The following is a 26385-nucleotide window of genomic DNA, read 5'->3' as shown; positions in this document are numbered from 1 at the left end:
GCACCAAGCTCCAGCAGCACTGGCAAGATCCCCTACCCTTACTATTTGTTTAAAATTTAATTTTTGTTTAAATGTGGAGGCTGAATGCACTGAAAAATGAAATGCTGGCTCTCATCCCACTAGCTTTACTTCTCCATGTGGGCTCAAAGCAGCCACTTTGCAGCACAGCCTGATCACACAATAAAATTGTTTAAAGAAGGGTGGGTTCTCCACAGCCATTGTAATCTACCATCCTAGCTGATGCAGGGATGTAACAGTAGGTTAGTGGGAGGCTGACAGGGTGGTTAGGACAGTAGGGATCCAGACTGGAGCTAAGAGGGAGGAAGGTAGAAGAAATATGTATCTGATGCACATGTGGGATGAGTGCGTGAAATAGGGAGGCGACAGATTTATATGTATGAGAAAGTGTGGCTGGGTTCAAATAACATATTTAGCTGGGTCAATGCTGGAGTGATATGTTGCATGAACTTGCTAATCCAGTCCAAGCCCCATCCAGTAACTCCTCCTGGAAAAAGAAATGGAGCTGCAGAGTGGCTGAAAAAAACCCTAACTGCACTAAATGCAGAGATCTACTCTTTGCCTGATTAACAAGGAAGCAGCTATTGACCATAATGAAACCTCACCAGCATTCTGGCAAAAAGGCTCATGGAATACCAGCCAGGACTGAAGAAAGCAGGAGTAGTTACTCCCCCAAGTAGCAGCCTTTAAGCTGGTTAGGGTGGCTCTGTGCTGCCAGATCAAAAGTGAAGAGTGTGGCTTGATTAGCAGCTGATTGCATTAAGAATATTGTCTGGGCACCATGTATGGATGGCAATCAGGGCTCACATATTAATTTGTGTGGGTATGTGTATGCACATGTGAACAGATGCTTGTGATTTCAAAGGAATCTTTTTTTTTCATATGGAACTCAGATTCCAGCTTGCCTTGCAGGTTGTAACGCAACTTGATTTTTAACAGGTCAAGTTTTTCAACTGTAAAATGGGATGGCTTAAGACGGGTTGTTGCTCACCAGGGCAGCCATTTTGTGAAACAGCACCATTGTCCCCTTGTCATCATTTAGTATGTCACCCATGACATTAGCTCAAAATCCCAAACATGGCCATTAGTTCTAAAAGGGGAACTCTCCACAGGCTTGTAGAGAGAGATCCTGGAGCTTGACTTCACAAACATAAGTCAGTTTAGTCTCTTGAAAGGAACGAGGGCAGAAATATTGAATGCAGTTATAGACCATTTTTTAAAATCTGTTCCACAGCAACTGAATCAATGTAAGATTTTTAGAAACCATTTTGTATTTACTGTCTCCCATATCCTCACTAAAATGGAATGGAGAGGAACTGGAGTCAGATGACTGCAGTCCACCCTGAAGAACTGGTAGAAGATTGATATATATTCTTGGAGGGTCTCCTACATTAATACCTGTATTTTCAAGACACTGTGAGATACTAAGGAAGTTTTTATGGAATGATCAGACTCCTAGATTTTCCTTATCAAAATTACAACTTTTACATGAAGACTGAGGTTTTAATTGTCTTCATTTTCAAGTATACCATTTTGTATATATTTTGGCCTCAATTGCTTCCTGCACTGGAATGATTTATTTTAAAAAAACATTACGGGCACAACTATAAAGCTATTATCCTGCCGCTTTAATCTCTTGGCAGTCCTAACTTTGTTTTTAGTTACAATTCAGCTGGTATCCCAGACAGCAGGTGCAGCAACAGAGAGTGCCTGCAGGCCTCCACACTCTCTTGTCTCACAAAGGCGGGCAACAGTGAGCAAGTTCTCAATGAGTTTCTGAACAGTACTTCACAGCTAATACAAAAATAAAGTATCTCCTGACTGTACAATTTGGGCCTGATACATTAGTTGCATCCTAAATTATTTGCTCTGGTGTACTGCAGTGGTTAAGGTGTTAGATTGGCACCAAGGAGTCCCAGGTTCAATCAGTCCTGAGTGAGAGAAGTTCACTGGGTGACTTGGAGCAAATCGCTGTTTCTCAGCCCAACCTACCTTACAGCATGGTTGTTGGGGGAAAAATAGGAGGAGGTAATGCTACGTACACTACCTTGAACTCCTGAACAAAAGGTGTGATAGAAATGTAACACATAAATAAAATGAAATGTTTTGAATTTAATTTTTGTTCACAACTGTAGAGTTGTATGAAGATTTGGGTAACTTGTGGATAATTTGGAATGAGCTGGAACATCCTGATTTAATAAATCAGTGTGGTCAGATTTTAAAAAAATACTATTCATCCAAGTATAACATAGGCTGGCTTTCCAATTCTCTATGTTGGAAGTGCAATATACAGCTAACTATAGTTTTGACGTACCAACCACCCTGCTGCCCACCTGGATCCCTATCTGAGCTCCTCAGTCTAGGGCTGGTGTTGGAGTTCCCCCACTTGATGGTGTTCAGGGGAGTTCAAACTCCAGGGCCTGGAGGCTGGGTCAGGGAAAGCCAAGGAGTGCATAAACTCCACGGCAACTATGGGTTTGTCCCAGTAACCTCTGGCTCAAAACACGTTAGTGGACATACAGTACGTCAGAGCTTCTTTTTTGCTTAAGAGCAGTTGTGATCTGAATATGGAGAGCATTATATCTAGCCTGTTGTGGGCAGATCACCTTCTAGTCCCGTTAAAAATGACAGCCACCTGGGACTTCTGCAGGGGCCATGGCTGCCTCAGGAATTGGGAGGGTTTCCAGAGGGCACGTGTGGAGTTTCCAAGTGATCTGGTTGGCAATTCCAGTGATTACCTGATTACCCTTTGGCAACAGGAGGTCTCCTGGACTCTCAACAAAACTGTCCCCAAATGGCCTCTTTCTGAGTGCTGATCCTGGGGTGCCCCTTGAATTTTTGAGGAGCCTTGGGAGATGAAGTCACAGAAATTATACACAGAGCACCAGTGGAGCACTAGTGGAGCAACAGTGGAGACACACCAAAAGGGAACCTAGCTTAGCATGAGGACAAGCAAAAGACATCATGAAAAAGACTTGTACTTTCCCTCCCTTATTGCACTGGTGGAATGTCAGCCAGCACCGTACAAATTTAGTAGTTGCTGTTGTTATTAACAATAATATTAACTTTTTTCCTATGCACTTTTTTGTTTGTATTTTTTCCCTACACTTCAGTTACATCTGGTTTAGCTGGTTGTTGTTATGTGGTTACCGTTTTCTTTTTTATATTATTTCATTGCTTTTTAACGTTTTTGAAGGCATAATATTGTTGGTTTGGTTTTGGCCTAGCACAACACAGCTGCTGTAGATACAACACTCTATAGCCCAACCAATAGGGCTTATTCAAACTATGGTTTCACATGAAGGTGACATAGTCACTATCAACTAGATTGCCCCAGCACTTTATTATGACTTTAAAAAACCTTTACCAAATTATATCAAATTCTGTCCTGTTTTTGCCTTGAAAAGACTGATTGAAGTTGAAGGAACTGAAAGTTGAGTTATTGAATGTATTAGTAATGGTAACACATGTGTGAGAATAAATGGAATGCTTACCAAATGCTTATTTTGTCAACTATAAAATCTCTTCCAAATGAGCATTCAACAGTCCTGCAGCTTTGATAAGCACCTGTGGGATACTAAAAATTTACTGCAGTTGCAGCTGTTATAACCCCCATAAGCCATTATGCCAGACAACACTGGCTGAAACAAGCAGCGCTCAGCAATGTTCAGTGATACAGATCTGTCACTGGAACTGATCCCTAAGTGTTCATGGGCTCTGCCAGTTCATGAAGGTGGCTCCCTTTGTGCAGCAGGATAACAGTGAACAATTTGAAGAGAGACAACAACATACAAGAAGAGGAGAAAGAGTTTGATCCAGTTCACTGGCCAGGTATCTGACTGGTGATTCAGCAAAAGCAATTTTGGGCTTATGAGAACAGCCCTGCTCACTTGCTAGTTTCCAAAGAAAAAGAGAAATGCTTCTCTCGTATTTGATCAAGTATCAGGAAAAGTGAAAATGCTTCCTGGATTTCACTATGTTTGATATCTAGTGAACATGGCTCATTTACCTAGTCCTGGACCTTCTCCATCTCTTCTACTTCTTTTAGATTCAGAGCAACCAAATATATATAATTATTGATGCAGAAATTCTCAATATGGTGTGGTGTGGGAAGGTAATACTCAGTGCCAATGGATGATTTCACAAATAACTTCCTTTGTAAACTCCTTGGCTGTTGTCTGTGATTTAATTCCCTGAATGACCCCTGAACAACTAACAGCCTCCCTCAAAACCCAAACAAATGATCAGACATATATATCAAAGAGCAAATCTTTGGTTGGTTTCTCAGACTGATCTAAAAAATGAGGGTGTCAGCAACACTTACCCCTACCAAAGAAGGATTAATGAGTGGCAGTGACCTTATGTGCCAAGGGTATTCATCACTACACAAGGATAGGGAAAGAATCCAGCAAATGCAATGTTAAGAGGAACAAGTGTCAGGACCAGTTTATCTGGAGATAACCAATTAAGAATAACTATCTCCAAATAAAGCAGTGATTTTCCTATACAAAATGCCACGAGAGCCTCTGCCGGTTTGCTGACTCAGCCACTGGAGTATAAACTGTGCTATTAAGGGACAGATATGTACAGAAACAGCTCAAAGCACAGCTGATGGGCAGCTACTTAAGGAAGTCTGCAGAAGAAGGGAGTAGTGGAAAGGCTGCTGTGAGTTCCAGATTCTGATGCTTCACTTCAGGAAAGAGGCTACATTATTATGAGCAAGGAATAGTTAATAGTCTGCCCAGGAAAGTGACTGGGGAATGGCCTTTTTAGTTAAAGCACTACTCTTAGGCTACCCTCCTCATAGTGAGGCTTGCTAAGTGCCTAATTTCATCATCAGTCAGAAATGTTTTATAGTAATATACAAGTCAATCACTGCAGTACTCTATTTTTTTCCCATGGAAGATCACTGACCAATTGATTGGGGGTGGGGGTGGCAGTAACTGGTGTTTGATACATTTTTTGTTTAATAATCACACACCACACTGAGAATATTTTGAAGGATTCATAAAATAGAATTAATATTTTTATAAAATGAAATTCAAGTGGAGCATTATCTTCCAAGTCCTACTGATAAGACTTTTAAGAATAATATCTGACATAAAGCCTTCCAGGAACAGATCAAAGGCCTAGTTAGCCCCTTTTCCCCCATAGTAGCCAGCCATGAAGCTCACACGTATAAAATGAAGCAGCACTCATCCTGCACAGTAGTTCTCGAGCAACCAGTATTCAGAACATGAACAGACATATCATTTAGATACACATTTAGAATGGCATGCATGAAGTAGGAACATGTCAGGTAAGGAGCATGTGGATTAAATGTCCACATTTCCAGGTTTAGAAGACAAAAGAAACATTGTAAGGCCAAATGTACCAATGACCAGGGGAGTTGAATATTCAATTCCCATGCTGTTCCTTATTAACCGTTATATTCACAAGTTCTATTTTATCTTATCTACAATTAGGAGAGAACACATACTTTATATGTTCAAAGCATGATCTCAAATAATCATCAATATTCAGAAATACATTCCTTATCAGATTTTATTCATGCCCAGTCATTTACACAACATGCACAAAATACATGATTTATGATTTATTCCATTCTCCATGAAATTGCAGAAACTGGATTACTAATCTTTGATGCATAGTAAAAAATAATTTATTAAGACTATCAATGCTGGTCAATTACCAGTTCAACAAATGAATAGTGAATGAATTATCTGTATAAATGAGGTTGATTAACAGCAGGAGGATTTGCACAACTTGATTTTGTTGTTCCATTATTTTTTAACTAAATAAACCTTACAGATCATGTAAAAGTAAAGTAGAACTTCTTCCAAGCTGAGCTCAATTCCTGATGACTTCATGAATACATCCATGCAGTTTTCTTAGCAACAGTATCAGTCTGCCACTGACATCTTCAGGGATGTTTTTTGCCCCTTCTCAACCTAGCCTACAACCCTGGTATTCCTTGTAGCTTTCCCAGGCACTAGGTAGGCCTGATCCTGCTTTGATCCTGAACCAACACAAAACCAGCCAGATGCCTTTAAAGTAGCTTTTAAAGTAGCACTTTTCTGAATATATAACTTGACCCATATAAGGCTGCAGGATTAGGAGTTCTTCATTTTCTGATGCTTTTTGCTCTACGTCAGAAACACACCACTATTATTATGTAGTCTCTTTAAAAAGCTCTTTCCTTCCTTAAAAGTTATTCCTAAATTCTATTCTCACAAGCTTTTTGTCTACATATCAATATTATTAAAAATGATAGAATGTGCTACCTTGTTAGTATTAACTGCTGATGGGTATTTTTGTTTCTACTGTACAGGGAAAAGGAGGTGGACTTCAATTAGAAGCACTGCTTTAATGTAAAAGAAAAAAAATCTGTTCTATGACTAGATCTTTTAATTCATTAACCATGCCAGATTATTCTAAAGGGAAGGTGCGAATATCTCCAAATGTGTTACAAGATACAGGATTGTAATACAGGATAGTGCCGTTCTGCAACCTTCCTAAACAATTCAGAGGAGGAATGCTCCTAGTACATGAAAATATGATATTTGCATAATGCATCATGATCGCAAGGTGCTGTTGTCTTTGGCAAACAATGTAAGTATGTTTGTTACTACCACAGTCATTACTCTTTATGGAGTTTTTCTCACTAATTGCTTGTTTTACCCTACTGACAATCACAACTAGACAACACCCTGTCCCCCCAAAAAACTTTTTCTGTTAGCATTAAGACATGACTGACAAAAGCCAATCCAGAAGAGAGATGAAAACAAATTAATATGCAGCTCTAGCTTTATATAATGGCAAAGCATTTCAGGGATGATGAAGCTGATCCAGTGATGACAATTTGAGTATTCAACAGCAAGAGCTAATCACATATTTCAGCCATCAAGCATTGCTTACCAACATATTCAGAGAGGAACACAACAAAGAATGGAGTGACCAGGTCATTAATCCCTTGCACGTAGCCGCTGGCTGGGTGTCGGATGGCCCAGATAAACAGGATTCGTTCAAAGATCTAGAGAGGAAGAAGGAAAGCCAGGTGCTTGAGTTAGCCATGCCCAGGGAAAGAGGAAGAAGGAGAAAGCCTGAACAAGTGCAGGGGAAGAAAAGGGTGTGGTAAGAGTTAGAAATGCATAGTGACTAAAGAAACAGCCAGGCTTAGGTTCTTAGCAGCAAAAGAAGACTCAGCATACAGTGTACCTGGCTCCTAGGATGCCACGTGCAGGAGAAGCCAGCAGAAATTCAGAAGTATCATCCACATAGAGGAGTATCCTGCAGTGTAAACAGATTGCCTGCCCTTTTCCACTGTCTGCCTAATATTAGGCACCCAGAGGGTTATAAGCCAAAAGGCAAAGGAGATGCAATTTGGGGATTACCTAGCTTTACTTCCTCCATGGACACACATTCACAGGTGGTAACCCCTGAGGTTGTTTCAACCCAATCTGCAGCCGTTTGAAGAAAGGAGCAGCTCCAAGGAAGGTTAGACTCCTTCTCACCTTCTCAACTTTTTCCCTTTTGCTTGCAAAATCAAAGTTGCTTCTTTTCAAGAAAAGGAAAAAACACACTGGCCAATTAATTAATATGCCTGCTTGTTTGTTCAAAAATTTCAGCCAAAGGGAGCAAAAGGCACCAGGCTGGCAGATTAGTACTTCACTTTTTTTTTAAAAAGTATGTAACAATTTAGACTGTGACAGAGATCGATTTTACTATTGTGAAGTATGTGTATTTAAGGTTGCTGCTTCACAGTAAACTTCTCAACGGGTTGCATATACTGTACCTCAGCCTCACCTCCACTATCACATTTCTGACTGCGGGCAAGACAGAATTACACAGGATTATTGTCTGCATTCATGTGTCTCTGTCCAGATTTTGTTTGTCTTTGCTGTCTTGGAGGAACAAAGGTGGAAGAGGAATTGGCTAGGCCTACTCAAACTCTAGGATTTTCAAGACATTGAGGTTTAAGCTGATTTGAACCCCAGTGTATAACATGCAAATTAATATTTTGCTAAATGTATCACCATTCTCCTAACTGATTTCTTTCAAACAGATGGTTGGGGACGAGCACAGCTCCAGAACAAGTTTAATGCATGTCATGCCTAGTTAAAAAGAGCAGGTAACAAAAGATGGGAAACAGAACTACCCAACATCCTGGAGAGGCCCTGTCAGTCAGAATACACAATAATGGGCTAAATTCACAAGTATTCTGATGTGGATTAAGGCATTTTCCCATTGTTCTATTTCAACATGTCTCCCACCTCTGCCATGTAAGAGTCTTTCCAAGTCACTACCATACATTTTGCAGATGCCATTATATCTACTTTAAAAGCTCCTCATTTTCTGCAGTGAGGTTTCTTATTTATATGTTATGGATTAATGTAGGCAACAAAAGGCCTTGTCACAGCTATCTGGTGGGGCAGAAATTCATGAACCTTAGGACGAGGCTACTGCTAATATGAACACAGCAGCCCAAAAATGCACTGTCAAGTTGAATAAATCACTTCTGCAGAATCAGCAAGGCCTGACAGACCATACATTGCAGCTCCTTGACAGAGTTGCTCTAGAATTCTCTTGTTTCTTTCAAATATAAGAACAGGGCTCAGACTTGAGGTCCCTGAGGGGTTGTCCAATTGAACCCCAGATTCAGAAACATTAAACCCAGCATGCTTCTAGTCTTCATGGTGATTTCTCTGATTTGAGAGATCTGACATTCTCTAAAATACATGTCCACATGTCATGCAACGCGCTACTTGTGCAATAATAATAAACGAATAGTTTCTCCATTACATTTGCATCCACAATGACTGAATTTGGTAGGCAAGCATCTGAAGACTGTTCCTTTGAGAATACAAAATCTTGACAGAGGCATTTATTGCTAGTTGTAGGAAGCTGGTTACAGCAGAACAAAATAAGCAACATTTCAGTGCCCTTGGAATAAATTTCTTGACCAGTTTTTCTTTCAAGAGTTTGCACAGGTTACTTTATAACTTTCAAGATAGTCAGCAGTGGCATTCAACATAATTGTGACAGATAGCTCTCATTAATCATACTTTGAACACGGCCGTTTGTTTTGCAGCACTACCACTTACATTAATGGTTAAATATTCTAGCTCTTAAGCTGATCAAAGCTTTTAAACAATATGCACAGGCCATTGTCTGTTACAAGGAGAAAAGGGGCATACACCAGAAAACAAGCCATGACAATGTGCCTATTCATTTCAAGGCCAACAGCACAGGACCTTGTTAGGTATTTATTTATGCTCCATAAACCTGAAGAACTGAATCAATCTGTTATGGTTTTAGACAGTCCTTGCATTAGTAATCATAAATTCCCAAGCCCAATCAATGCTGACTCCTAAATATAGAAAACCTTGTCTCTGTGCTATACACAAGGGCTAGGAATGGATTGAGACCACTTAAGCTTGACTGAAATAGCATGATTTGCAGGCATCAGTAAATAATCAATAAAATAAGATTGGTCAAAGCTATAATGATTAATCGCTTATAATGTAAGTTTAGTTATTAATATTTGGAATTCAATTAGTTCAGCCAGAGGTCTGCCATTTAAAACTCTACTACTAAGATATTTTGTCTTCTTAGGCAAGTCACCACATTGCTACAGTATGGACTGAATGCAGTTTTGCTGCAGATATACATTGAGGGGGCACTTAAAAATCAGAGATTATTCCTTCATGAGGGCACTAGTTTCTGTTAAGAGTTTCTAAAAACGCTGACTTAACTTCTATAGAACCCCATCACTGTTCACAGAGAACATCTAGAAAGCCCATGCAGAGTCCTGCCTCTTACTCATAGTAACCTCCTGGGTATTATTAGCATCCTCAGAAGATCTGTTCTGCAAAGAAAGATGGAAAATGCGTGGAAAAATGGACTCCTTGGTTTTCATGCCTTGGGTTTAAACTCTCCTTCAAAGGCATTCAAAATGGCATATGGTCAATTTTTCTTCATCAGAAAAAAAAATCTTTCCAGCTGCACTGTTCTTATTGTTCCACTAATCTTACTTTGATGCTAGAATACTATCTGTTCTACTAATGTTTTCATATTTTTCTTTTGTTATATTGGTTTGTAAGCCACGCTGGGAGTCCTTATAGTCCCAGGATATTGAAGGCCTTAAACAGATATCAGTGCATTATACCCTTGCAAGTAACTAAATATAATTGTGCATAGTAGAAGCACTTCATATCTAGTGTATTCTAAAAGGTAAAAAAAAAATATGGGGAAGTAGCATCCAGTTTCCACTCTTTTTGCTGTTGCACGATTGCAATTTCATGCAAAGTTTGGATATATACTGTAGATCCTTATGAAAGTCCATTAACAGACAGTGTTGAAGCTGCCTGGCTACAGATTGAAACTTCAGTATATTTCTTCCTTTTGATTTGCCTGCAACATCTAGTAATATATCATATATGATACAATATCATTGTGTTACCAATTTCTTCATCCTCATAGCAGTGGCTGGTAAAATAAAAGAGGACAGGAAACAGAATGCAATGATATCCTATCATACACTTGGTATTAATACATATCCCTAAGAAGAAAGAGACAAGGAAATATTTATCCAGTGGCAGTGTGCATTTTTTTATTACTTCATAACTACTTTTGCATATACCAAACGGTGTACCTAACTAGAATATTAATAACAAACTCCTGCAAAAATAAACCTGCCTGCATTCTTTGGAATGATTCATTTATACTGAATAGAGCATAGAATTTGCATTTTGGAGATGCAGCATGTAACACTGCATAGCCACTCAACTTTTAGAGTTGCAAGAAAATACTTTAAATGTGTGATTTTTAAAAAAGTCTATCAGAACAGCCCTTGAATAGTACAAGGCAGCTAACCCTGGAACAGTGTTTCTCAACCTCAGCAAGTTTGAGATGTGTGGACTTCAACTCCCAGAATTCCACTCATCTTAAACTTGCTGAGGTTGAGAAACATTGCCCTAGATAATCAGTAATACATTGGACAAAACAAAATCTTCAGCCAGCATCCTTGACCACCAACATCAAGAGTTAAATGGCATATTGGGGGGGAGGGGGGGGAGGAAAAAAAAAACCCTCTTCTCACCTCTTGAACTAATGGTTGCTGGAACAGAGGGATGAGGGGATTTGTCCGTGGAATGTCTATATGGATCTGAAAGGGATTTTTAAGAAAACAAAACACAGATATTAAGGACTGCAAACTAATCATGCAGTCTGCAAAGACAAGGCAATATTTCTACAGCCTGATCAAAACAGTACAGTAATTGAAGACAGAGTGATGAAACTGATTCAGAGGACCAACATTATAGCATGTTCTTGCTCGTCCAACTAAACAGAGCCAATGGCTCAAGGAATTAATATATGGTAACGGTCCAGCACAAATATGCAAGCCTAGCAGCAAGGACCCCTTCAAAAAGAGTACCCTAAAAGAGCTAGGTGATTTTCAAAGTAGCTTCCCTCTGGGGCAGGGGTGGCCAATTCACAGAGTGACTGCAACTCTTGGAAGACACCCAGGCAGCTTGCACTGCCGGATCCAGGCAGCCTGGTAGTTATTAGGTTGCATGGACCAGTTTTGTAGGGAGAACAGGGGAAGCCTTCCTCCCAGCAAAAGAGCAATTGCTATGCACCCACTGCCGTTGGCAGGATGGGCACAGTGATATGGAGCTGCTTCAACAGGAAGGAGTACGGAAGTCTTATATAGCTTTCTCCTTCCTTCCAGTTAAGCAACTCCAGTAGCACTCCCTGGAAAGAGATGGAAGAAAGCATCCTACTTCCTAGAGCAGTGTTTCTCAACCGTAACAACTTAGACGTGTGGACTTCAACTCCCAGAATTTCCCAGCCAGCAGTGCTGGCTGGGGAATTCTAGGAGTTGGAAGTCCACACATTGTCAAGTTGCTAAAGTTGAGAAACACTGTCTAGAGTCAGGTGTGTTAGGTGATTTAGGACTGCTGGAGACGGTGGGACTAGACTTCCACCCCATTCCCAGCAAGCATGCTTACAATCACAGATTTCCCAAAATGGTAAACCACTCACTGATCTGCAAGCACATTCCTGGAGAATGAGCGGAGTGTTTTGTACGTGCATGTATGTATGTGTCTGCTCAGTATATAAAATGGCTGTATATGTGTATCTGGACAAGTGCATATGTGGCCATCAATATCTGTCATAGCCCTGAGAGGCAAAAAGGCTGCCTATCCCTGTTCTAGGGTCATTAGTCGGATCAACATAATGTCTGCTGACTTTTGGCAGCAAATAACACCTAGGAAGTCTTCTATGGTATTACCAGTGTTAATTTGGGAATTTGGATCAGGAAGACCCATTCAACTACTGAACTCGCTGAGTGGCTTGTCCAGAAACTGTCTCAGCCAATCTACTTCACATGACTATTGTTGTGAGGGTAAAATTAGGGAACTCCCTCACTTTCCAAGTACATTGCTTTGGAGCTGAGAAAAGGTGGAATGTAAATGCAAACCAATTGTAACTAAATACATAATGGACAGAATAACAGGCAAATGGGTAAGGGTCCACTATTAAGAAATCTCCAGACTACAGATTAGGGGTCTGAGTACCTGCCGATATGTATCTTGATGGTGCTCCTCATTTCTGGAGTCATAATACTGTTCAATGAAGCCAAAATATTCTTCTCGCTTTCGTTGTAAAGTCAGCTTCCTTCGTTCCATGTTGGCAGGGAGATAACCCTGTAGAAGAGAAACTTGTCAAGTCAAAATTCCTCTGCTGTGTTCCAAATTCCTATCCAATCTTCACTCCAACCTGCCCAATGGTAGCCCACAAGAAAATATTCTAGGAGAGGATATAGGGTTTAATAAGAGTCCAACAAAAAGTTACAGAACCAAAAGTTCTGAAAATGTACTTTCTTCTGCTCAAGTATTCCACTGAGGGAAGAAACTGCAACTTTCAAAATTCTTCCTTGCACCAAATGCTTAAAAGCATTGGAGACAGTCTTGCTTTGGAGCCTGCAATTCCAGTATCACATAAAGGTTTCCTATGAAATAAGGCTTTTTGGAGGTCAGAAAAACTATTGCCATGTATCTTCTCTCATTTTCTGCAGAGACTGACTTCTGGAATTCAGTGGCATTCTTGCTTTTTCATGGTACTGTATTACTAACATAACGTATGGGCTATTTTTATTTCTAAATCAGTTTTTACAAACCTAAGCATAAAATGTACTGTTTTCCCATGCTACAGTGTCATATTCCTCTCAAGGGATCTCAGGCAGCTGGGTTAAGAAAGACTCAGGCTAAAAATCCAACCAGGAGCTGTGTTTCCCTGGAGCCCAGTTATGCATCTTGGAAACATTTTCAATATGTAGATGATACAAGTTGTCCTAGGTCAGAGGATGCAGCACTCACTGATAAAAGTCGCCAAGTCACAGGACGGACCTCTCTGGGGACACCAGGCCAGCTGCATTTCCTCAATTCATCTGCAAAGGGGCAACAGTTAGTTTATTCATATTAAGTATTGGCATTTTTAAAGAAGGAACAAAGAATAAGTTCTTTCCCTCTGGGTAAGTAACTTGTTGCTTAGATTTGTATAGCAATGGTGACTATGTTTCTCTTTATAATATTTTTTAATTTAAAATTTGATTTAAAATTATGTATGGAAGTAACATTATAAATCAGATATAAGAAGGGTTAATCATTGGGACTGTGTGTAGACCTAGAACTGTACTGCTTTAGTCTTTATACAATTCTTGCTTAATGAGATGTCCTCAAGTGTATAACATGAACATTCCTGGCTAGGGATGACTCACATTGGAATCTCATGCTATACGAGGACATTGGTGATACCCTAAATATGGTTGCACCCCAAAGGGAGGGATGTGGTTGGTTTGTTGGATTGTTTATTTATTATTTCTAGAAACCACAAAGGTTCTTGGAGAATTTTTATCTTCCCAATCCCTAGACTCACCTAGGTCTGTGTTTTGGCTGGACAGAAGCTGTCGGAATTTTTCCAAGCGAGTTTTCTCACGCACCGTCATGGGAGGAGCCCCAGAAGCATTTTGGTCAGAGATGCGAGCGACAAGTGGAATGATGGGTCGGAGTGGGAGGGATTGCTGTTTGTGGAGGGGGTTGCGCATACAGGCATCCTCTAAAAGAGTTTAAAGAGGTCCATCAGGAGTATACTGGGCAGCAGCAAACACTGGAGCTTCCAGAATCCATTGTTTTCTTCATGCCTCCAGAATCTCCAATTCCAGGAAGGCTTCCACACCTTTAAACACACACATGGCAAGGAAAGTCTCCATACCCGTGAATTTTCTCTCCCATCACTGAATGATGGCAGAAGCTTCACATGTTGAACTGTTTCCTGCCATGCTGTTATTAAAAAGGTACATAAAGAACTTGAGGATTGGTCAAGATAAACCAAGAATTGATCCACTCCTGCTGAGTAAGTTATCAAACTGCTCTGTTTCATTCAACACCAAGAACTCCTGTGCAGGAACACCCTGATATTTTAGGATTTTCACTATGCTTGACAGAACTCTTAAGGAAAGTACAGAGATTCAATGAATGTGACGGTGAAAGCAGAATGTTGTATTGTTAGCAATTTAGATGGATGGCTCTTAAACCACTTTCACTGATGCCAAGATTACCTGGCCTGTCCATCAACATTATATAAAGCCAATGCTCTTACAGCTCTTCTTCCATCGTCTCCTCCTGTTCAATCCCTTCCATCTGTTTCCAGATTTCAGGCTCTTTCATTCCTTCTTCCTTCAGCATGCTAAACAACAAAATCAATAGCACAGAAGAGGAAGCACGACACCTCAAAGGCAATCTACAATCCCAAATTCCTCTATACCTCTATGCTAAAAAGCCAACCAATTTCCAGAAAAGAAATGTAATGTGGCATGGGCTTTGATGCCATCTGGTGGTAGCTTTGCAATAAGATGGCTAATTTTTCAAAGCCAGACAGCAGAGTATACTTTGCTCACTGCAGTAGGACTCTACATGCATTTTCTTAATTATTTGATTAATATTAGAAGTGTACCATTTCTGGCCTGAAGACTGCATTAGGCTTTGTGACAGAACCCATTTCAAGGGGAATTTCAGGGATTTTGCAGGATGAAATGGGTATTTTTTTTGCACCTGCAAAGATTAAGACACTGATTTCACCCCTTAACCTTCCCTAAACTCCAAAGCCACCAAAGAAGGTGTCATAAAGATTTGGCCGTTATGGGAGGGGATCACAAAAGGAATGCTGGCAGGATGTATGAGGACTCTAGGCTGTACATTTTACACTCTTATCCTACATGCAATATCAAAATCCCTTGGTCAAAACTCTATGTTCTTCCCAAAAGTTTCAAAAACTTTTGGCATATCAGTTTGCTAACCAAAAGTCTTTTATCATCCTCCCCCACCCTCCAGCAAATATGCAATGACTGTGCTTGGTAACCGTTAGTATGAATGACTAACAGATACACTAATCACTGCCCATGGAACCCTATCAGATCTGTGCATGCTCTGCAAAGGAATGTGACTTTGTAAAATACACCATTATAATTTCACTGGCAAGAAAAGCCAAGATCTACCAACTACACTACTGAATCAGACCCCAGGATTCACCTTGTCTAGCACCCAAATATAATCAATGTCCATAAATAATTATGAAGCTCAAGAAAATATTCATATATCTGCATCAATTTATTCTGCTCCTGCTAAAAACAGGACAAAACAAAAATTTAAAGAAGGCATGTAAGTCTTGTTCCCTGGAATATTGCACTGAGCCATTCATCAGCTTTCAGGATTTCATCAGGAATTAGCCACACACATACAAGCCTATTTCTTTATCCAAAAGAAAAAAAATGCATTTCTTGGCTAAAGTCAAATTGAAGATTTTCAGAATATTCCATTCTGCACCTGACTACAAATGCAGCATTTGTACAGAACTGCAGAACTCACACAGCTTTGATGGGATACAGTAGTACATTGCAAAAAAGCCAAGAGCCACAAGCAACGTACCAGGTCCTCTGGATAGCTGAGCCTCACTACTGGACTTGATGACTTTACAATTGATTGGTGCTTCACTGAGAGCTGCCTGGGGCCACTCGGGTTTCATACGCAGCCTGCTGTGATTCTCCAGGACTTGTGCTGCTGTGGCCTTGGCCACTTTAGAGTTCAATGTTTGGAAAGATGAGAAATCTTCATCTTCATCATCCCCAATATCCCAAGCATCACTGGTGTCACGAGCAAACTCATGAAAACTGCTGGCCTTCTTATTTTTCATAGATAGTGCATTGATCTTGGAGCGTTCCTTGATGAAGCTAAAAAAATAAAGGGTGATGCATTGTTGTACTGAGAACTGCATTCAGTTTTGATACACAAATTTTCCTTGTCTGTGATTATCTTTCACCATCAATTTCATTTAATGTATCAGTTGCTCCCCCTCCATCCCACTGTTCCATCTCTTCTCTTTTGGTGAGCCAAAGAACAAAGAATGCAAAATAATTTTAGGCAATCTCTACCAAGTACAAAGTTCAAAACCTAAGCCAGAGCTTTATAGTCTTGGCAAGAGGCCAAAACATTTCTGCCAAAATCCTTGCTATAAAAGGCTGCTCGTGAAACCTCCTATGTGGTAAGCAAAGTAAAACTCTGGTTTCATCTAATCTAAGTAGAATACCAAAGAAGTATAAAACATGAATATTTAAGACATATGAAAGTAGATACATTAATATAGCACTATCCAAATTAACATGCACACTGAATAAAGACACAATCAGCCCCATTGTTTGTACAGTACTGTTAACTTGCACTTGCTTTATCTTCAGTTATATGAATCAAAGTCCTAGCACCAAAGAACCCAGGATAAAGTCTGTGTCTGTTCAGGACAAAAAACTAAATGAATTCCAAGAAAGTAAGGCAGATCAAAATGGAGTTTAAAATACAAGAAAAGAAATTCTTAAGAATTCATCAGCAATTCCTACCAATAATCCAAAGTTAGCGACGGTAACTTCCGTCTTCCGGTGGGGAACATGGCCAGCTGAACAGCCTTGTCCGCGAGCTCCGCAGACAGATCTGACAACGTGGGGTTTTTTTCGGCTTCAGGTTCTTACCTGAAGCCCAGAGCTTTTTCATGAGTTAAGAAAAAGCTCGGAATTATCCCATTTTGTCCTCCAAAACGTCACCTTGCAGCCTGAGAATCGCAAACAGCGAAGACCTGGTAAGAGACGATGGGAGGCTAGGGAAGCCATCATATCCAGCCTTAAAGGACATTAGGTCGAGCCCCACAACTTCTAAATCACCCAATTCATATTTTAAAGTTTTCTTACCCTAAGAGAGGCTTTCTACAACAAGAAAAATTGGATTCCCTTGGTGCCTATCGTTATTTCTAAAAAACTTTTTTTTAAGTCTTTGGCTTACTTCCAGTTTAATTTTAAGGTGGACTGAGAATAATTAATAATCTCCCCATTACTATTTTTTAATTTAATTTGAAGGACTTAACTTTTTCCTACATGGTGAATTTGCTGTTTTGACATTTCATTTTTCTGTTCACTCTCTGTAGCTGCTGGTTAGCACACTTTTTCTTTGTCAGTTTCATTTAACCCACTAGTTTCAATCTGTGCTAACCAAATATCCAGGGGCGCCATAATCTACTGCCTGAATTATGGACAACCTTATGGAAATCTTCATAGAGCTTCATTCTGGACTTCGTTCTGATTTCAAAGAGATTTTTATGACACTCGCCAAGCCATTATGCAAGATATTCAGGATATTGTAGAAAATATCAGTGCTAAAATGTGTCAACTGGCTGAAGACGTTCTGCGGGGGGAGGAAGAAATTTATCAAGAGGGGGATTTTTTTCCTGACAGGGAGAATGGTCTCTTTGAAGAAATGCCAGGCAACGAGTATACTTTAGTGAAGAAGGAGTTAAAGTTTAACTTGCAAGATACTGTTCAAGCTGCTTTCCCGAAGGATTGTTTTGAGAAGGAAGCTATGTTGTATGGGAGGTCTTCTACTGAGGAGTTTGATTTTTTTTTTAAGGGGGGCAGTTGGACTGTTTAATTTTATTATGAAAAATGCCTTATGCGTAAGATGGAGACAAGTAAATGTTCTGGTATATTTTGATGTAGGATAAGGAATTAAGGATATGTACTGTATTTGGATTGATATTAAGGCTTGTATGATTCCATTTTTCTTTAATGATTTAAAGTTTGATTTTTTAAAGATTTATAAGATATAAGAATAAGTGTTTGGTTTTAGGTTTAATAGGGTTAAGATTGCTATAGCACTATTATGTATAAAAGTAGGTAATGTAAATGTTTTCATAATCTGATTTTTATTATAGTGGCCAGAAATATATAGAATAGTGGTGGGAAGGAAATATTTAAATAAATGGGTTCCTGTGGGGGGGAGTTGATTTAGAGGTTTATATATTTGTTTATTCTTCTTTATATATAAGGGGAAGGAGCAATTGTCTTTAGTGATTTTTATAATGTGTCTATGGAATGATTTATAGAAATAATATGATATTGGTTAGATCTAGAGTAAGGGATTAATTATGGAAATTGCTGTATATTCTTGTTGAAAGTCGGAAGTTATCTTGTAATTTCTTAAAAAATAGTTTTTCATTTTCTATTTTTTCACTTTTTCTCTTTTTTGTAGTTTTTTTTGCTTTTTTGTAGTTTTTACCTTTCCTTCAAACTTAATAAAATTCTTATTTAAAAAAAAACAAAGTTAGCAATGGTACTGAGCCCCCATTAGTTCCACAGGTCTTTGCTAAAAAAAAAGAAAAAAAAAAAGAGGCAGAGGGACCTCACATTTACTTTTTCAGTCATAAATTTTAATACAAAAGGAACGTTAACTAAGTTGACAATTAGTAGTAAGTTCTAAATATCTGCACGATAATTCAGAACTCAGATGCCGATAAAAAATAAAAGACCAAATTCAGCCAATCCCTGCATACAAACCAACATGAAAAGAGGAGCATATCATTAACATTGAGTCCAGAGATAACAATGCGGGGCATGTGACCTTCCCGGCACAAAAGTTGTGCCCCTTGAAATTCTCAACCTTTTTTTTTTTTTGGTGGTCATTCTGGGGATTATTATTTAAGGACTAAAATGAATGCCTTAAATCAATGGCTCCCAGACTATAGTCTAAGAGAATTATGTACATGGTCTCCATCAAAAATTCCAAAATAAAAGTCGTTAAATCCCCTTTTTAAAATATAAATTGTATTAGAGAGCCAGTTTGGTGTAGTGGTTAAGGCATCAGGCTGGAAACCAGGAGACCATAAGTTCTAGTCCTGCCTTAGGTCATCTGGGTGACCTTGGACCAGTCACTTTCTCTCAGCCCCAGGAAGGAGGTAATGGCAAACCACTTCTGAAAAACCTTGCCAAGCAAACTGAAAGGACTGTCCAGACAGTCTCTGAGAATCGGATACAATTAAAAGGAAAAAAAAGTTTTAAGAATTTTTCATACAATAAAAGATAAATCCAGAGAGAGAGAGGAAGAGAAGAAAAGAGAAGAGGAGAGGAGAGAAAAAGTGCAAGGAAAAAAGTAAGAAAGATAGAAAGAGAAACAAAAGTCAAGAAATAAATAACTTCAGACCTTCTTTTCAACAGATATTTACAAACTTATTATCCCTCCTCCCTCTTGGATGGTACAAAAATCCCTTCAATCCTTTATTTTAACCACATCTTTTTCAGTCCTCAAATCCATAAATCATCCTTTCATTTGTTTCTTCCTTCAGCAAAAAGTCCATAAAAGTTTTCCAGTCTTTCAAAAAAAAAAAAAAAAAGTAGCTAAATCCCAAGAAAACTGCAAAACGTTTTACATTCTCACCTGAATAGATGATACTTTTAAGGCAAACACTAATTGCACAGACAGACATTCTCATTGTTTATACATTAATCAATAATGTACAGACTAAATTCAGTGACTCCAATACACCCACTTCAAAGTTTAACAATTTATATTCTTGAAATTATCATCCTTATCCAAAGATTGATACAGTAAGTAAAAGCAGTGAGAAGGATTTATAGTAGATGATTTATTCTTCTACAGCCCATCAGAAAAATGCAGTAAGTTAAGTGACATCAGTGTGAATGAATGTAGCTTTAGGATAGCCAAAAGTTAAAAAAAAAATCATAACACTAAATCAGTATAGAACTTATTACGCATTTATGAAAACATAAAATAGCGTTTCAAATTTATTCATAAAAGCTATATCCACTATCTAAATATGATACCTCTTTAACACCCTGGAGGAACCCCTGAAATATTTTTCAGGCCTTGGGAAACCCCTGCACATTCAGGCTCAAATATAGGCCAGAAGTTACAAAATTATTATATTTGTTTCATGGGTAGGCCTGTTTATATGCATCAACAGTGTTCTTAAACTAAAAATAAAGAATGAAACTTACCTCTTTAATGTCAAGTTGCCCGAATTTGAAATAGTTTTTTAAATAAATTGTGATCTCCCAGGGAACCCCTAGTGACTTCTTGTGGAACCCTAGGGTTCCATGCAACCCTGGCTGAGAAACCCTGCCCTAGTTAACGTTAAAGTCATTTAACACAAAAACCATGATCAAGTCTGAAATTTTGTAGGTTTCCCCCTTCCCAAAACTCCATAAAAGAGGTTATTTTTTGTAAAAACTCAGCCACTTCTTCCCAAACAAAATCTAGAGGATAAGAAAACCCCTCTCTGGGAAAAATGCTACACCAAATCCCCATGCATCTATCTGTCTGCAAATTGCCAAGCTTCAACCCTTCAGAAGGGACTACTACATCTGCAAATTTCATGCTAAACATCAAACAAGTAATAACTATGTGTTGATTTCTAATGATGATTAATGGAGGCATAAAACCCCAGATTTCCCAAATTAAGATCAACATCTGGAACCAAGTTGAATCAGGTGCCTCTGAAGCAGACCAAGCAGAATTGGACTATTTCCAAATGTCTAAATCAACATTTCAATCAAATATTTTGGTTAGTCTAATATAGCCTTTACTTTGCTATATTATTTGTATATAGAAAAGACCATGTAAACCAGATTGACACTAAAACTGGCCTATATATGTCTTTGCCCTTCTTAAATCCCACCTGCCCCTCTCCCTTTACAAATTAACTTAGAGATCCAATTCTATAACCCACAGGTCTCTTGATTTCCTGGCTCAGTGAGGGCAATGATTGTCATGGAGATGCCATCCCTGAATGATTTAATAGTTAAACCACCAGTTCGTTATATAACCTCCACTTAGTGGCCAATATTTTTTAAGGAAGCAAAGACATAAACCTCAAATGAGTACTGACTGGTTCAAATACAGTACCCAATGCACTTCAACAGAACATCGTCAACCAAGGCAATATGTTTTCCTATTGTAAAAATGCTTCCTCATACAGGACGTAGAATAATTTGTCATTTTTACTACATATATGTGTTGGATGTTCTCTTTAAGCTGATACATTCACTTAAGGCACCATTCTGATGTGCTGCTTGTTTTTGCAGCTACCTCCTCACATAGATGGCATTCCAAGAGTGTAAAGCAAGTTTCCCCTCCAAAGTAAAATAAAGTACACCCTATCATGGGCACTAAGAGCCTTCCTTCTGAAAAGATGAAGGAAGAGGACTTACTTTTTAGTGAGCCGTGGGTCCAGTGGAGGATGCTGAGCTCCATAAACAGGTTGAATACTGTGAAAGGGACAAGAGACACAACTAATTAATGTATTTATTAGATGTATATCCTGCCTTTCCTTCAAGAGCTCAAGGCAGCCTACCCTGTCCTCAATTTTCCTCTACAACAACATTTCTGTGAAGCAGAATGGGCTGAGAGATTGGGTCTGGCCCAAAATAATCCAGTGAGCTTTGATGCCTGAAGATGAACTTGAATTTGGGTCTCTCTCACCCTCGACCAACACACAGCACTGGATTTGTGAATAACTGTACAGTACTTCAATACCAACAAAAATTTCAGCATCCTCAAAGGTTCAAAATCATACAGAGTTGAAGGGTAGTTCTTTTAAGAATAAGACAAACACTTCTTTTGAACTGCTATGGTAATATGAGTATAAGAGTGGGGTTGTGAAAAGTTAGCAGTTAAATGCAGAGCATGTTTTCAACCCTAGTCATAATATTAGAGTGGCTGGGTTTGGTGCTTCACATTAAACATAATATGGTTGTTCTGAGCCCATCAGTTAATATATAAATCTTGCTTTTGACATTAGAACCGTTACAGAAATAGTTTAAAGAAATAATAAACCACACTACTGTGGTTTAGCTTACATGAGAACCAGATCACTATGGCTTGTTCAATAAACCATAGGTTTAACAAAACCTGACTTAGTGTGAAATGTGAAATTAGTATGGGGATTTTGTAGTCTGTATATAAGATTTAAATATTCTGTAAAAAAAATATTTTATGCAGTTCTGTTTTTGCTCCAGTAAGATTCCAGCACTTAAGAAATACAAATGTCCATTTCCCAAATAAAACTTGCTTGTTTGTTTGTTTGTTTGTTGGACTTACAGGGCTGCCCAACTCAAACAATGTGACTTTGAGCATTACACAGCAAAAAACAAACAATAAACCAACTCCCTCAAAACAAACAAGACAGAACAAAACAAAACAACCTATCCCACATAACATTAAAAAACCTACTAGTATATAAAAGATAAAATGGCAACCTAACACGATAATTAAGCAGCCAAAAAGAGATTCCACTCAACTGGACCCAAAAGCCTGGGGAAAAAGCCAGATCTTAGCTGCTTTTCTAAAGGCAAGCAGAATTGGGGCCTGTGATATATTGGGGGGGGGGGGGATTGTTCCAAACACAGGGGCAACCATAGAAACAGCACACTTCCTAAGTCCCATGAGATGGGAAAGTTTAGAAGAGGGAACTTGGAGCATGCCCTCCCTGTGGGAGCATGTGAGGTGGGCAGATGTTCTTGGGAGAAGTCGGTCCTGCAAGTAACCCAGTCCTATACCATGTGCAGCTTTAAAAGTGATAACCAGCATTTTTTTTTAGAACTTTATTAATTTTCAGAGTATAGTTAAAATACAAAAGATAGAATATAGAAAAGATAGAGTACAGGACTAAATAAAAAAGAAAAACTATAAAAGTACAAAACAGACAGAAAACAGAAACAAAGTGACTTCTGACCTTCTCCAATACAGATATGAATGCATTTACAAATATAATCTCTTACCATTAGTTAAATCTTAGTAACATTATTTCTATCAAATCAAACCATTTAATCATTAAAACCCAAAATCAAAACTTCATTTTTTTCTGACATAAGCAAGTAGTCTAAAAGTGGTTGCCAAATAGCAACAAATCCAGACACAGTATTTTCTCTTATCAACGCTATTAACTTTGCCATTTGGGCCAGCTCCATCAACTTAATCATCCATTCCTCCACTGTAGGCATTTGTGGTTCTTTCCATCTTCGTGCATATAAAAGTCTTGTTGCTGTAATCACGTATAAAAGCAAAGCCCCATGGTGTTTCTCAAGCTGCTTCTCCATCAATCCCAAGAGAAACAGTTGTTGTTTTTTTTGTAAGTCCACTTTAAGGATCTTTTGAATATTAACACATATTTGTTCCCAAAAATTTTTGGCCTTCTCACAAGTCCACCAAAGATGATAAAAAGTTCCTTCACCAAGAGAACATTTCCAACAAACATTCGTTACTCCATTATACATTTTTGACAACTTATCAGGAGTTAAGGCAATGGGTTAGAAACCAGGAGACTGAGAGTTCTAGTCCTGCCTTAGGCATGAAAGCCAGCTGGGTGACCTTGGGCCAGTCACTCTCTCTCAGCCCAACTCACCTCACAGGGTTGTTGTTGTGGCAAAAATAGGATGAGGAAGGTGTATTAGGTATGTTCTCCGCCTTGAGTTATTTATCAAATAATAGAGGCAGGATAGAAAATAAAATAAATAAATAAATTTTATAAAAATTCTCTTTTAAGTTATAATTCAAAGTAAATTTCAAACCTTTGTTCCACATGTTCTCCCATTGCTCCAACATAATATTATATCCATAACCAGCATCTTGAATTGCACCCAGAAGCCTATTAGGAGGCAGTGCAGCTCACAGAGTAGTGGCATTATATGGGCTTAATCAGCTGTGCCCATATCTACCAGCACTGTGGCATTCTGGACCAACTGAAACTTCCAGATGGTCTTCAAGAGCAGCCCCATGTGTTGCAATAGTCCAACTGCAGTAGTCCAATTGGGAGGTGACTAAGGCATGAGTGACCATGAGCAGGGCCTCCCAGTCCAGGAATGGGTGCAACTGATGCACAAAACACAGTTGTGCAAAGGCCCTCCTGGCTACAGCTGCTACCTGTTGTTAGAGCAGGAGTGTGAGTCCACGAGGGCCCCCAGATTGTACATCAAGTCTGAATGGGGCAGTGCAAACCACATCCAGAATGAAAAATGGAAACATCCAGATCCAGAATCCATAACCACTGTTACGGCAGGGTTCAGCCACAAGGCTTCAGCTTCCCTATGCTGACTTTCAACAGTCTCCAGACAGTGGGACAGAGCTTTGACAATTTTACTTGGACTGCTGGGGGTAGAGATGTACAACTGGGTATCATAAACATAAGCCCCTCACATATAAGTTTATTTTATCCAGAGTTTAACACATTGAAACAGAGAACAGGAGTATAACGACAAAACTATGCAGACAATTCAATAAGCATTCTTAATTAAGCTATCCAGCTGTAAGGAGAAGCAATAACAGAATTTACAATCCATTCTAGATATCTCTCCTTTACTTGGTGCAAATAGATCATGTGGGAGTGATTTCCCATTTTGATAAGCAAAGTTGCTAGTTTCCACAACATTTGGCCCATATTAAAATATCTCTTCATTCTCTTTTAGCAGATTTAACAAGCCAGCTGACAGAGCTCTATGCATGCCAAGTGAATTTTTTTCCTGCTTAGCCTGGAACTTGCTGCCTAATGGGGAAACAGATCATAAGCCTTTTTTCCCCCCCAGCACAGGTTAAAATGTATACAAAATGGCAAACTATGTCTATTATAAACAATTTAGGCATATTTATATTATGCAGCTCTAGGAGGATTGAGACAGCCATTTTAGAAACACTGTATAAACTGGCCATAATTTTGATAAAAATTATCAAACTTCAGGGCTTCATAAAATAATAAAGGGGAAACCTTGCACTCCAGCTAGTTTAAAAACTCCCTTCTTTTGATGTGAGATAACACAGAATTTTTGGTCCTGCAAAGTGCTCACACCAAAAATGGAAGAAGTTTATGTTTATTGGTTGGGCTCAAGTTCAAGTTGGCTCATTTGCCTTCCCCAAACCAGTTTAGCTGGTTGAGTCAACTTTACTGTTTAAAACAACTGTAGATGCACGTGAATTGTTGTTTCACAGAAAGCCAATATCATACGCAAGCAGGATGTGGCACTATGGTAAGACACCCAAGATAACAAGCTGCTAGTGCACTTACAAAAATAATACTGTCCCTTTCTTCTTAAGAGCACATATTATACAACATTCATCTACAATGCTCCTAGACTTCTGAACTATCCAAGCATTCTTGTAGCCAGAGAAGCAGCTAGAGAATAGTAAAGATAGAAACAAGAATTACCTACTTAGGCAGAATTTAAAGCTAGCAAAGCATTCTAGACACCTCACAGTGGTACTTACATGGTCAAGATGAGATTAGAGTACCAGTCTGTGAACTATACAGACTTTGCTCAAAATAGTTGTCCATGAAGACTGCTTCTTAGTTTTCTACACTTTTCAATGGCATATTAATTTCTGCTGCATCAATTCATTATTCATAATTTCTTAATTCCTTTAAGATGGCAAAAAAATTGTGCAGTTTTCTCACACTTTTAAATGGTAAAAGGGAGAAATCTAATCAAAGCTCAAAATCCAAATGATATAATTAAGCAGAAATATATTCCAAGAGAATTACTGCTGAAGTTCAAGAGTATGATCTCGTATGTGAAAAGAGCTGAAAGAAGTTTATGCATGCACAGATTTTAACAGCAGCCCAAAATGTATATTCCTATAGTTGTTCAGCACTCCTTGTATATTGGGCTTATGGGAGGACAGAGAGAAGTAGGGGGACAAAAATCCCTCTAACTTCTTATGATTCAAATATTAGAGCCTCCTACTTAAGTTTTATGAGTGAGGGGTTACAACAGGGGTCTGTCGCATCTTTAAAAATGGAATAACTCTCTAAGAAGTTTGGTCTACTGATTAAGGCACCAGGCTAGAAACCAGGAAACTGAGAGTTCTAGTCCCGCCTTAGGCATGAAAGCCAGCTGGCTGACTTTGGGCCAGTTATGCTCTCTCAGCCCAACTCACCGCACAGGGTCGTTGTTGTTGGGAAAACAGGAGGAGGAAGGAGTAT

The 26385-nt window shown here is 38.9% G+C and overlaps 1 protein-coding gene across 2 annotated transcripts in view; it reads right to left on the bottom strand.

The window, feature by feature from the left end:
• The window catches only part of TBC1D22B (TBC1 domain family member 22B), a 47686-nt gene that overhangs the window by 20203 nt on the left and 1098 nt on the right, over nucleotides 1-26385 (bottom strand). The window contains exons 2-9 of one of the 2 annotated variants that reach the window (XM_063297654.1): nucleotides 21626-21682; nucleotides 19599-19766; nucleotides 16011-16312; nucleotides 13963-14142; nucleotides 13404-13474; nucleotides 12603-12731; nucleotides 11120-11185; nucleotides 6937-7051 (exon numbers count right to left, since the gene is read on the bottom strand). In XM_063297654.1, coding sequence (XP_063153724.1) covers nucleotides 6937-7051; nucleotides 11120-11185; nucleotides 12603-12731; nucleotides 13404-13474; nucleotides 13963-14142; nucleotides 16011-16275 — 826 coding nt within the window. In that variant the 5' untranslated portion in view covers nucleotides 16276-16312; nucleotides 19599-19766; nucleotides 21626-21682. The remainder of the gene's footprint in view (nucleotides 1-6936; nucleotides 7052-11119; nucleotides 11186-12602; nucleotides 12732-13403; nucleotides 13475-13962; nucleotides 14143-16010; nucleotides 16313-19598; nucleotides 19767-21625; nucleotides 21683-26385) is intronic. The other variant, XM_063297652.1, reaches the window with a different exon arrangement.

The sequence above is a fragment of the Candoia aspera genome, chromosome 3, assembly GCF_035149785.1.
Source record: "Candoia aspera isolate rCanAsp1 chromosome 3, rCanAsp1.hap2, whole genome shotgun sequence".
Classification (NCBI taxonomy): domain Eukaryota; kingdom Metazoa; phylum Chordata; class Lepidosauria; order Squamata; family Boidae; genus Candoia; species Candoia aspera.
Note: the sequence above shows the minus strand (reverse complement) of the source record. Positions and strands in the feature narration are given on the sequence as shown.